The sequence below is a fragment of the Pteropus medius genome, unplaced genomic scaffold (genome assembly GCF_902729225.1).
Source record: "Pteropus medius unplaced genomic scaffold, Ma_sr-lr_union100, whole genome shotgun sequence".
In the NCBI taxonomy this organism is placed as follows: domain Eukaryota; kingdom Metazoa; phylum Chordata; class Mammalia; order Chiroptera; family Pteropodidae; genus Pteropus; species Pteropus medius.
In genome coordinates, this window is record NW_024344370.1 from 8,715,174 (window position 1) to 8,728,967 (window position 13,794).

A 13,794-nucleotide genomic window follows, 5' to 3' on the forward strand; every position below is an offset into this window, starting at 1 on the left:
AATAATGGAGAGTGGCATCTAAGCCTTAAATGTAAAAAAAAAGTATTATTACTATCTTTTGTAAATTAATGTTCACTTTAGTCTTCATTTTTATTATTGACATTATTGTGGGTAAAGATTAACTGGTTTCTCTAAAAATAGAAAATTTGAAATGCTTTTTACAAAAGTATTCGTTGCATCTTAAATTTTCTCCATGTGAAATTCTTGACAGCCCGAGATGTCTTTTTAATGCTAAAGAAGCCAAACTATAAGAAGTTAGAACTTCAAGTGTATGCAACCTTTTTTGAAATTTATAGTGGAAAGGTAAGTGGAAACGTCAAAAAAATTTTTTTAGTTTTTTAAAAATTATTGAACTATATATAACATGAAATTTACTATTTAAACCATTTTTAAGTATACAGTGGCATTATGTCCATTCACATTGTGGAACCTTTGCCGCCACATAATTTTTATAAATGTATTTGGAATATTATGTTAGAATTTTGTGTTATGAGATTTTCTTAATTCCCTTTGAAACTCTTCAACTTCAGTATTAAGCACTTTATTCTAAAACTTATTATTTGAAATAATTTTCAGATTTTGAATGACTCATTTTTATAGAACTGATTCTTTAAAGCTAGTTTTCTAATTAGAATTTTTTTTTAGGTGTTTGACTTGCTAAACAGGAAAACAAAATTAAGAGTGCTAGAAGATGGAAAACAGCAGGTTCAAGTGGTGGGATTACAGGAACGAGAGGTCAAATGTGTTGAAGATGTCCTGAAACTCATTGACATAGGCAACAGTTGCAGGTAAATCTCATTTTAATTAAGAAAGGGAAACAATTTCATAATTAGTTTTAGAGACTTTGACTATAACAAAAACAAAGCAAGGATGTTATTCAGTGCACTTTGGAAGTAAAAATTATTGTTCATAAAAACTTTTGTGAACATGTAACTTTGAATGATAGCAATTATATTGCTATCATACTATAAATATACTAGAGATATGTCAGATTTAGTTGTATGAATCTGGTTATGTTTAAGTGTTATTAACTCAAAATGTCTTTTGTATTTAGATAATAAAAACTGGATATTTTTAAATGAAAATACTGTGGTTTGTATATTCAGTTGAAGTTTTTGTGTATCACAGTGTCCATAATCTCATTGTAGAACATCCGGTCAAACATCTGCAAATGCACATTCATCTCGGAGCCATGCAGTGTTTCAGATTATTCTTAGGAGGAAAGGGAAACTACATGGCAAATTTTCTCTCATCGATTTGGCTGGGAATGAAAGAGGAGCTGATACTTCCAGTGCAGACAGGCAAACTAGGCTTGAAGGTGCTGAAATTAATAAAAGCCTTTTAGCACTCAAGGTAAATAAAATGTATTTTGTTGTGAAAGATCTTTTACTTTTGATTTTATGTTTACTCTACTACACAATGATAGTTACTTGTTTTGTCTAATAAATAATAGAGGTTATCAAAATTTAGTTGCTTATATTTGCAGTTATAGATGTATATTGTACCCAGAAATTTTCTTTACATACGTTATTTATTCTTTTTAGAGTGGATAAAGGATCTGTTAGTTGGCAGGCCAGTTCCGGGGCTACTTGGGAAAATTCCAGAGGGCCTTAATCAGTCATATTTTCTTGGAGGAGAGCAAGGAATTACAAAATAGAATGAAGAAATAAGTTTCTCAGAAAAATGTGGAATGGCTTTCAAAAAGTTAGGCTTGTATTATGTCTTCTTCGACTAGAAAAGCAAAGATTGGCAGGACTAGAAGAAAGCATTCTGTGTTTTTTTGTTTTGTATTACACTTTAAAAGTATCTTTTTATAGTTATCTACTTCCTTTCACTTCTAAACATTAGTCCTAGATTCCAGAAGAATCTCCTTGAATAGTAGTTTGTTGGTTTTGGGTTTTTTGTTATAAATTTCATTTTCTTGAATTAGATTTTATGGAAACCTCTTTACTATGCTGTAAACCTGTTCATAGCATTTTTAGAGCTGATCAGATCTTAAATATTAGAGTTATAGTAAGAGATCTTTTAAATGTGTTAATTAAGATTACTCTTTATAAGAAGCCTAATCTCTGAAACTTGCTTTCTTAATTTTCAGGAGTGCATTAGAGCCTTAGGTAGAAATAAACCTCATACTCCTTTCCGAGCAAGCAAACTCACTCAGGTGTTAAGAGATTCATTTATTGGTGAAAACTCTCGTACCTGCATGGTAAGTTTATGTTTGTTTTTTGTTTGTCTTGTTTTAATCCTGAATAAATAATTACATAATATCTGTGGGGAAATTATAATATATATTAGTGACAATCATTTAAATCCTTCTTTTGTGAGAGAGACAGTGTACGTAAGATGGTCTGACAGAGAGGATTATATTGCACTTAATAATGCATTCTACTAATTCCAACATCTGAGTCTTCTTGGGGTTGTCTCCATTGATTTGCTTTCCTGAATATGTGTTATACTTTTCTATTTCTTCATATGTCTAATAATTTTGGATTATATCATTTTTATTATGAATGAATGACTTATAGACACTCTGGATTCTATTGCATTCTTCTAAAGATTATCAATTTTTTATTATTTAACAGAAAATTTACTTAGCTGAACTTATCTAAACTCTTCTCCTGCTGTGGGCAGCAACTGAAATTGAAATCTCTGTTTAGCTCTTTTAGACTTAGAGCTATGTTTCTTGGAGTCAGCCTTGTGTATGCCTAGTTCAGGGGTCAGCCAAACATTTGGGCAGTTTATATGCAGAATTTGAGTTTCTCCTTCTGTGATTGTCTCTTCTGGGACAAACTTCACTTTCCAGCTGGTATGATCCTCACCTTCAAACTCTCTTTCAGTTTCTTAACACGTAAAACTTTAGGTTTCTAATGAAGTTTTAGTTGTTCTGTCTGACAGCAGTAGAGCTTGCTCTTAGGCAAAAAAATTATTAAAGGTAGATGGGGGCAGCCACTCAATGCTATTATTCCCATTTACTAGATGTTGACCCCATTTTCTGCCCGATTTTGATCATTTTCTCATGCATTCAGAGAATTGTTTATATTTTAACTAGAGTGTATAATTAATATCTGATCGTTGGCATAAGATAGCAAGTTATCTTGGAGTTCAGATATCATTAATAATTTTTTAAATAACCATATTAAGATTAGACTGTGATGAGCTATGTAAATAAGTATTACTGTCTTCATCATTTATAACATTTTATTTACCTTTGCGTTTTTCCCCCATAGATTGCCACAATCTCTCCAGGAATGGCATCTTGTGAAAATACTCTTAATACATTAAGATATGCAAATAGGTATGAGAAGTGATTATTCATTTTGAAGTTTGAGGGGAATAGAACATCTGTGGTTTGATTTAATATCTGATTTAATAGGATAAATCTTATTACATTGTTCTTTGAATTGTCAAAAGGAAAATTTCATGTTATTTATAATTATTTTGCCAAAATGATGTGTTTTGTAATTCGAGAAGAGATTTATATTTTTAGTAGAATTGGTCTTTCTATCATAGAACATGATTATATTTTTTCATTTAAATAACATTTTACAATATTTTACTACATTTAAATCATGTAAATTCTTTCTATTATGTTAAGACTCTGCAGTAAGTATCAGGGGCCAGTCTGTATTTCTTAAATTGTTATGCTATATGCTAAAAATTATTTCTGATAATATTAAATTTTATACATGGGGAATCTAAGATTGAAAGTAAATAGTGACAGCACAGTTCCTTCTGGTGTTCTTTGTGGGTTACGTTTTATTATTCGTGTCAGTATTACAAACTAATAGGCAACTGGATAGTTACAGATGAAAGGACAAGAGGATTATAAACTATTTAAAGCAGTTTATTTTTTATAGTCATGAAATACTCTTGAAATTTTGGATCGTGATGGCATATTTATATTTTTCCATAGATTGTTCCCATTGCACTTGTTTTGGATGACTGACTATATAGTTTAAAATTTCTGTTATCACATACTGCATTTGTGATTTTAACCTAGAGATAAAATTTCTCTTTTTATTCCATTTCTAGTGTGGAGATTCTCTCAGTTTTGATGAACACAAGTATTTGTATTATTTCTTTGTTTTAATCACTATGGAAATTTTATTTTTAATCTTTTATCAAAATGTGGGATACATATGCATACATAAAAGTACTCAAAGCTTAAGTAAATAATTTAATGGCTACTTATAAAGTGAAAATTTCTGCATCAGATTGGGAAATAGAACATTCCAGCCCCCAGAAAGTTCCCCGTATGTCCTTTCCTGACCACAAATCCCGAATAACATGCCCAAGTCCATTAATTTCTACCCCAAAGTAGTCATTGTCCTGACTTCTGTGGGAAAAGTTTGTTTTTCTTTCTTTTTAAAAATAGTTTTTTCTGCCTATGAATTTATCCGTGAATAACATAGGTGTAGCTCTATTTGAACTTGACATAAATTAGGTAGAGTAGCCTTTGTTCTTTTGTATCTTGCTTTTGCTTCAACTAAAGAGATTTTTAAAAAATTATAGTAAAAACTGTTGGAAAGTATAAATCTCTTGACCTTTTGCATGATTCTTAAAATATAATAACTTTTTAAAAATATAATAGAACTTCATTTCTAAATTTGATTCCTTTTAAACTATGAATTATGAGCTCCTAGCTGCAAATATATATGATACTTTTAATTGATCCCTGTAATGAACATTTTTGGTATTTCTGGGGTTTTTATCATTAATTTAAAGTGCTTCTTATTTCAAAATTGTTAGTAGGAGAGATGAAGAACAGTTTAGTGTAGTAGAATATTGTCACAGTGTAGAACTGAAACAAAAACCCTCCAGGGTCTTCAGACTTTGCAAAGGAATCCGCCCTAATGTGAAAATGCTGTGTCTGGCCATTCCTCTTGTTTAGGTTCAAGTAAAATGTTTTAATTTGTTATCATGTAATGTAATTCATTTGCAACATGACTATCCATCTGGGACAAATAATTCTGCCTTTTATTTCCAAATCTCTAGGCATTTGGAAATACCTCCTTTGATAACTCATTTGAGGAATATAATTGCTGCATATGGTATAGTTTAGATTGGGCAAGAGGGCTTTGAATAGAGGAAAAATATGTGATTAGGGGCTTACATGGTATCTAAATTAGGAGATTCTAAAAGGAAATGGATTGGGAGTAAAAAGAGTTAAATAGTATTAGAAATTTAGATTTGTCAGCGTGTGTGGTAAATAAGCTTTCCAAAGTGACTATAAAGGATGAAGGACAGATGAATCCAGTCTAGATGCTCATTACAAACAGTGGATTCCATTAAGACTTAATTCTCTTGTGTCCTGTTTGAAAAGACTTCAGGAGTGTTGAGGATTCACAAAATGTTCATGATATTGATTACATAGGAAATTAGATTGGTCATGTAATTAAATAAGGGGCATTTTAAATTTAGGTGATGGTCTAGTTAAATTTCTAGAAAGGATCATGAGAAAAGGACACCAGAAACAAAGGACTGTGTAGTAGAGAATAAGACAGGTTTCTAAATCTTATAATGGATTTTTAAAATGTTCTAAAATATTGTTACAACAATATTGATATCCTCTTCTAAACGAATTAAACAGTACTAAATGAAAATTTGAAATATGCATTGCTGTCTTTACAAGAGCGTTTTCTTTTAATTTGTTGCTGTTTTGGTGCTGCAGAGTAAAGGAGTTTGGAATTAGTCCATCAGACATTCCCTTCTCACAGGGTAGTGGCAGTCGCCCTGATCTCTCTCCTTCTTATGAGTATGACGACTTTTCTCCTTCGATTACCAGGTCTAGTTCATTCTATACATAAGATGTTTATTTTAATAGTTCAATTGTGCTATGTATAAATTTTTATTTGTATTTCTTTTGCCCTGAGCCATTTGATTTTTCATTTTTATTTCGTTTTTCAGGTGGTGGTTGTGCTGCATGATCTTCATTTTTATGTACTTTGTTAATTTATTTGCTTTAAAATGTTTTTAGAATTCAGGCTTTCCATTTCCCCCCACATTTTTAAGGATGATGTCATCTTTGCATATGTACCATTAAAGGATAAACTGTCTCTTTAAAATGAAAGGTTTACCTTTGTTCTGCTCTTGTAAATTTCTGAATATGCAAGAAAATAATGAAGATCCTCTTGACTTAGTGTATGCTCTCCCAAGTGTATAAATTTAAATTTAATGGGTAAACATTTAGTAAATGATGGAGCTAATTTACATTGTATAGCTTTTTACGTTAGAATAAGATTATTTCACATATAGCTATTTTAATTTTAATTAAGCATTATTGCTACCAAAAATCTGCAAAGTATATTATTAATCTAAGTGCTATTATTAGTATTTTTCTGTTCATTTAATTTCGTCAGCAGTCTCATTTACTCTGAAGTACTGAATCTACATACTTTGCTAATTCTCATTTATTACGCACAATAATTATATTTGAAATAATTGTAAAGTTACCTAAATAAATTCCTAAAATTAAACAGCTAAACATCCCGTTAGTGTTTTCATGGATTTCAGGTACACTTGATCTGGAAAGCTGACATCATTAATCTTAATACGTTAATTGAATTGCCTTTATATTGAATAGGTTGGTATTTTCTTGTTCTTCTGCTATAAGTCTTTACTAATTTTAGATACCTCTTTGTTTATAGGGTGAAAGAATTGACCGTGGATCCTACTTCTGCTGGTGATGTCCGTCCAATAATGCACCATCCACCAAATCAGATTGATGACTTAGAGGCACAGTGGGGTGTCGGAAGTTCCCCTCAGAGAGATGATTTAAAACTTCTTTGTGAACAAAATGTGAGTGACTTAATATAGTTCTAATTGTCTAACCTTAGTTCATTTCATCAAGCAGTACTTGGTCATTGAAATCTAGCATCTAAATCAGGTCAGCAAAATACAGGCACACCTCATTGTGCTTCACTTTATTGTACGTCACAGATTTTTTTGTTTGTTTTTTGTTTTGTTTTTTTTACAAATTAAAGGCAGGCCTCTCCACCAGCAAAAAAATTAAGACTTACTTTATTTTTTTTTTCTTTTTAAATTTTGGATATTAACCCCTTGTCAGATATATCATAGGCAGATATCTTCTCCTATGCTGTAGGTTGTCTTTTCATTTTATTGATTGTTTCCTTTGCTGTGCAAAAGCTTTTTAGTTTGATAAAATCACATTTGTTTATTTTTTCTTCTGTTTCCCTTGACCTAGGAGATATATCAGAAGAAAAATTACTAATAACAATATCAGAATTTACTGCCTATCTTTTCTTCTAGGAGTTTTATGGTTTTAGGTCTCACATTTAAGTCTTTGATCCATTTTGAGTTTATTCTTGTGTATGGTGTATGAAGGTGGTCCAGTTCATTTTTTTGCATGTATCTGTTCGATATTCCCAACACTGTTTGTTGAAGAGACTGTCTTTACCCCATTGTATATTCTTGCCTCCTTTTTCATAGATTAAATGACCGTCTAGCTATGGAATTATTTCTGGACATTCAGTTCTGTTCCATTGATCTATGTGTCTGTTTTTATGCCAGTACCATGCTGTTTTGATCAATATAGGTTTATAATATAGTTTGATATCAGGTAATGTGATTCTTCCAATTTTGTACTTTCTCAAGATTGCTGTGACTATTCGAGATCTTTTATGGTTCCATATAAATTTTGGGATTATTTGTTCTAGTCCTCTGAAAAATGCCATTGGTATTTTGATAGAGATTGCATTGAATCTATAGATAGCTTGGGTAGCATGGCCATTTTAATGATATTGATTCTTCCTATCCATGAGCTTCCATTTATTTGTATCTTCAATTTCTTTTTTCAGTGACTTATAATTTTCCAAGAACAAGTCTTTTACCTCCTTGATTAAATTGATTCCTAGGTATTTTATTGTTTTTGATGCAATTATAAATGGGATTGTTTTCTTAATTTTTCTTTCTGATAGTTTATCATCCGTGTATAAAAACACAGCCGACTTCTGAATATTAATTTTGTATCCTGTTACTTTACTGAAATTATTTGTCAGTTCTAACAGTTTTTTGGTGGAATCTTTAGGGTTCTCTTTCTATAGTATCATGTCATCTATAAATGCCTATCTTTTCTGGTCTTGATAGAAGAGGGAGCCTTCCCCCCTCTTGAATTTTTTGGAATAGTTTGAGAAGAATAGATGTTAATTCTTTGAATGTTTGTTAAAATTCACCTAGGAGGCCATCTGGTCCCTGACTTCTGTTTTTTGGAAGTTTTTTGATTACTGATTCATTTTCATTTGTGGTAATTAGTCAGTTCAGCTTTTCTGTTTCTTCGTGGCTCTGTCTTGGGAGATTGTATATTTCTAGGAATGTATCCATTTCATCCAGATTTTCCTGTTTGTTGGCATATAATTGCTCATAATATTTTCTTATAATCCTTTGTATTTATGTGGGGTCCATAGTTATTTCTCCCCTTTCATTTTTGATTTTATTTATTTGGGTCCTCTCTTTTTTTCTTGATGAGTCTAGTTAAAGGTTTATTAATTTTGTTTATCCTTTCAAAAGGCCAGCTCTTGGTTTCATTGATCTTTTGTATTGTTTTTCTAGACTCTATTTTGCTTTATTTCCGCTTTGATCTTTATTATTTCCTTTTTTCTATTCACTTTGGGTTTTGTTTGCTGTTCTTTTTCTAGTTCTTTTAAGTGTAAAGTAAGATGGTTTATTTGAGATTTTTCTTTTTTCTTGAAGTTTGACTTTCCCTCTTAGGACTGCTTTTGCTGTGTCGCATAAATTTTGAGTCATTGTGTTTTTATTTTCATTTATCTCTAGTGGGATCTTTTGATTTCTTCCTTGATCTCATTGTTACCCATTCATTGTTCAGTAGCATATTGTTTCGCTTCAGTGTGTTTACATATTTTCCAGTTTTTTCTTATAGTTGATTTCAGGACTCACTTTATTGAAATGGTCTGGAGCTGAACCTACAATATCTCCAAGGGATGCCTGTAGAGGCTATGAGGCAGCCATCTGTTTACAAATAAAGTTTTGTTGAACATGGCCATGCTCATTCACTTATGGGTTGTCTGGCTGCTTTCTTACCATAACAGAAGTGACAAAAACCATTTGGCTCATAAGCTTAAAATATATAATATCTGATCCTTTAAGAAAGGGCCAGATAATACATATGATCCAAACTTTTTCCCTCCCCCCAAGTTTTATACCGATATTAAAATGTGGGAATTTTTAAAGCACCATAGGGAAAAAAACAGGTTTAAGAATGATACATATAATAAATCATATATAAAAATTAAAAACAATTAACTAGGGACATATACACATGTATTAAAAAGATGCATGAACTATATAAAAAATGCTAACGTTTGTTTATATGTTTATATGTTTGAAATGTTTAGTGGCATTTTTCAATTTAAAATTTTGATTTTCTGGTTACTCAAAAAATAATAAAATATGTGCCCGTTATAGAAGGACAAATATATAAAGAAATAACCAAAACAAATAATACACATTTTCACATAATTGATAAATTGAGAGATTTCTTACGGTATATGAGATGTAAAAGTTATTTATAGTTATTTTACTTCATTTTTTAAATATATCATTATATAGTTTTGTATCATTCATTTTCCACTAAGAATCCTGTAGTAGTATTTTCTCATAATGATAAAAGGTAGGATTTATTAGTTGCTTGCTACATGACATAGATTTGCTAAGCCTTTTTCTTATTATCTGATACAATTCTCACAACTCAATATAGTAGGAACTATAATTATTCCTACTTTTTAACTGACTTTTTTCTAAAAGATTAAGTAACTTGACTGAGATCATACAAGTAGTAAGTGGTGAAGCTAGGCAGGATTGAAACGAGTATTTATTATTACAGAGCTAAATCTTACGTCAACTATATTTATTGCTAGCTGCAATAAAATAGTCTTTGAAAACATTATAACTTAAGTTAATGTTTTTATACTTTGCGGCAGGTATTAAAGCCTAAAATATTCTAGAATTAACAAATGGTTCTACTACTTTTTATTATCATATTCCAAATTACTCTCTATTAATAAAGCAGAGCTTATTACAGCAATTCTCATCCAGGAATGACTTGGCCCCTCAGGAAAAATGTATGAGACATAACCAAAAAAATGTCTCATACATTGGTTATCACAAATGAGTAGTGACAACCTCATCCAGTGGATAGAAGCTAGGGATACTGGTAATAAACACCATATAATGCACAGAATAGTCTTCTTCCTTCCCCCAAAATGTCAGTAGTGCTGAAGTTGAGAAACCTGGTTTAAAGTAAGAGTTCTAAACTTTGGAACATAGAACATAAAGAACTAAAAAATAAGATCCTGGCCTTAGTCTGTCCCCCGTCCCCAAAAGTTTTGAAGGATACTAGTTGCTTATAAAATCCTTAAAGCACACCCTACATTACACTTAGATGTAGACCTCCCAAAGATATGGAAAACCAGAACAAGAGAGGCACTCCCTGTAGCAGATCGTTTCCATTTTATTCTTGCATCTCTTGGGTCTCTGCGGGACTGTGATTTAAAGAGGTTGGCTAGCTGACCAGAACTCATCCAGAAGCTTTAAGCATGACATCATGAGTTCTTACAGCCTTCTCCATATCTGAGCGTGAATTTCTTTCAACTTTGCCATCCCCAGGGAACTATCATGAGATGATTTAGTATTAGCCTTTAGTTATGTATTGGTACATGCGTACACATTCTTATTGCCATATTGAATCTAACAAGGTAGATTAAAATGGGATAGGGTCTAAAACAAATACAGATAAACAAACTAGAGGATAATCAAGTACATTAAAATTCAAGAAGTAGTTATATAGACAAAAAAATATTCTGAGTAGGCTGCATGGAAGTGATAGGAACTTGCATTAAAGCAAAGGAAAGAAAGAAGACATTCTGAGCTTGGCAGGGAGGTGGGCAGAAAAGATGATTGCCTTTGTTTAACAGAGAGAGGGAGAGGGAAAGAGAGAAAAAGACAAAGAATATGAAAGAATAATGCCTAAATGTCTTGATAAAAAACAGATGCCTCTTTTCCCAAAGAGAAGATAAAGAGTTCTTTGGCTAACTTGATTATATAAACTTTTTCAGAATGGTAGTTTATTGATGAAAGAATCAAATGTCTACTTAAATATTTGGTTAAAATATTTAACCAAAATATACACATATATTTAGAATCATGCATGTATTTTATTTTTAAAAAGTTGCTTCTTCTACTCACATATTATAAAACAATTTTAAGTAAACTTTTTTATCACTAGAGCAGCATGTTTCGCAAATAAATTATTAAACACTGGAGCTGGGAAAGAAGCTTAAAAAAAGAAAAAAGCAAGGCCAGAGAAGTTTTGACTTGATGTAGGACCAAAATATGAATATATTATATATGTATGTAGGCTTTTTATTGATAAAGTTGTGAGTTGTCACTTAAAATCTCTGTAAAAACCTGTAAGCAAATCATATAGTGCAATTCAGAAATTAAGATTTAGTAAGAATGAGACCTGAGAACACCACTTTGATAGTCACAGTCATGAAAGACATTATATCTCTCTTCTAGTGAAAAGGAATTAAGGACATATATGACTTAAATGGCTAGTGAAAAGTAAACAACACTGAGGAAATACTTTAATATATTCGTAGCCTGCAGTAAAGGTATTTTTGAGAAGTTACACTATTCCAAGAGATAACTTTTTTAGGGTATTCTGCAATGAAGCACCTGGACTAAATGAAAATTGGCCCTTACTGATATGCTCAAGTTTGGGTTGTCTTTTTTAGTGTTACATTAAATATTTTTGACCTATAAAAAGAACTTGTGGCTTTGCCTGTCATATTATATTTTAGTTGTCTTTACCATTCAAGCTTCCTCGGTTGCTAAATACATTTTTGTAAATGACATAGAAAAACTACTTTTTTATAACATTTAAATGTAAACTTTCTTTCATATTTTTAAACTGTTTTTATTTTAAGGAAGAAGAAGTTTCTCCACAGTTGTTTACTTTCCATGAAGCTGTCTCACAGATGGTGGAAATGGAAGAACAAGTTGTAGAAGATCACAGAGCAGTGTTCCAGGTAAAGTGAGACAGGACCTTTCATCAGAATGTTTCTCTAGAGAAATTAACTAAAACCTTTCGTAATTCTTTGACTGTCACACAAATCTAAAAAAGTACTTGTGTGTGTGTATGCATATGTATATTTTTAGGGCATATGACATGGTAAATTTTGAATATACCGAATGGTGTCTACAGATAACCTTTCTTTAAAGATCTAGTTTATTTACTACCATTCTCCCACTTTATTTGCTTTTGTCAGTTGTCTATTTTTAGAGAAGGATTGAACTGCCTTCTACTACCCCTTTCTTTATGTTAGGTCAGTTTATTTTACTGTCTTCATGTTAGCACAGCAGTAAGAAAAACTCCTCCAAAGAATATCAGAACAGGTGAGGAAGTGTCAGACTGATTCAGCTTGGTATTTATGATTTGATTTATTTCCTCCTCTAACTAACCCCCGACCCAAGGTAGAGTAAAAGTAGAAAAATGAAGTCATCTTGCTTGGTCTGTCTTTGTGTTTGAATTTAAGGAAATATTTCTTAATTTTACTGTATATTTTATGGTTATTAATATTTTAGCGAATACCATCTTGAGTATAGTTGATGTTTACCATATATAAAACTTATAAATTTGATTCTGTCTTAGAGACTTATTGGATTATTGCATTTTTGTCCTTTTAGGAATCTATTCGATGGTTAGAAGATGAAAAGGCTCTCCTAGAGATGACTGAAGAAGTAGACTATGATGTAGATTCATATGCTACGCAACTTGAAGCTATTCTTGAGCAAAAAATAGACATTTTAACTGAGCTACGGGGTAATTCTTTTTTCATTTTAGTGTTCGAAATCTGCTTAATGTTTGTATGTAGTTAATGGGAGGATTTCATATTTCAGGAGGACATTTGAAGTGAAAATTATGGATACCAGTTAACATCTTTTTAGAGTTATATAGACAAACCAACCATTCTGTTATTTCTAAAAAAGAAACATGGAGTATCATTTCAAGTGCTCTGTAGTCATGTCTTTAATCTTTTGAGAAGATAAAGATATTATGATTATAGAGGGAAAATGTATTTTAACAAATTTGTAAATTTTATATACACATTCACATTTTTAGTTTGGTAGGCCAAGGCTTTTCAGAAATCTTTTCCTAGGGTCATCTTTCTATAGCCTCCTATCTACATCTCTTTTCTATACATCTTGTGTCATATTTTCTCTTGGAATACTTGTTTTAAAAAATAAAGATTTCAAGAAAACTATTCTTTCTACTTTGCTTATGAAGAGAAGTAAAGTATGTGGCTTACCCACATGTCATGTCTTCTTGGCTTTTTAATTAGTTTATCTGTGCAGCTTCAGATATGCATTTACTGTATATGCTAATTTCTTAGGCATACACAAATTAGCTGTCTCCATTTATATGCAAGTGGGCATATGTGTGTGCACTTGCAATGCAATTTGAACCAGATTGAGATGGCTGGCTTTTAAGCACCAAACTGCTTAAATTTTTAAACTAAGTCCTGTACGAAGTTGGTTATTTGAAATTATATCCTATAGAGTTAGTAGTGACTGTTCCCCAATTTCAGAATTGTTTGTGCAGATGTAGTTTCTAAAATTTAGTTTTTCATATTCTTTATATTCAAGCCTTGATTTAAAGTGTTTTGATCATCTTTCTGCCATAACTCACAAGCAACTTTTCTGTATGCATTTTCTTCAGACTAGATTATGTAGCATTAACTTAGTTTCTTTCCTTAA

At 31.3% G+C, this 13,794-nt stretch overlaps 1 protein-coding gene across 3 annotated transcripts in view; it reads left to right on the forward strand.

Moving 5' to 3' along the window:
• The window catches only part of KIF2A (kinesin family member 2A), a 60,615-nt gene that overhangs the window by 44,395 nt on the left and 2,426 nt on the right, over nt 1–13,794 (forward strand). For 2 of the 3 annotated variants that reach the window (XM_039870001.1, XM_039870002.1), the window contains exons 12-19: nt 212–303; nt 646–788; nt 1,149–1,353; nt 2,096–2,206; nt 3,228–3,295; nt 6,648–6,798; nt 11,964–12,065; nt 12,724–12,859. In XM_039870001.1, the coding sequence (XP_039725935.1) occupies nt 212–303; nt 646–788; nt 1,149–1,353; nt 2,096–2,206; nt 3,228–3,295; nt 6,648–6,798; nt 11,964–12,065; nt 12,724–12,859 (1,008 nt within the window). Of the gene's footprint in view, nt 1–211; nt 304–645; nt 789–1,148; nt 1,354–2,095; nt 2,207–3,227; nt 3,296–5,671; nt 5,786–6,647; nt 6,799–11,963; nt 12,066–12,723; nt 12,860–13,794 lie in introns of all 3 variants that reach the window. The other variant, XM_039870003.1, reaches the window with a different exon arrangement.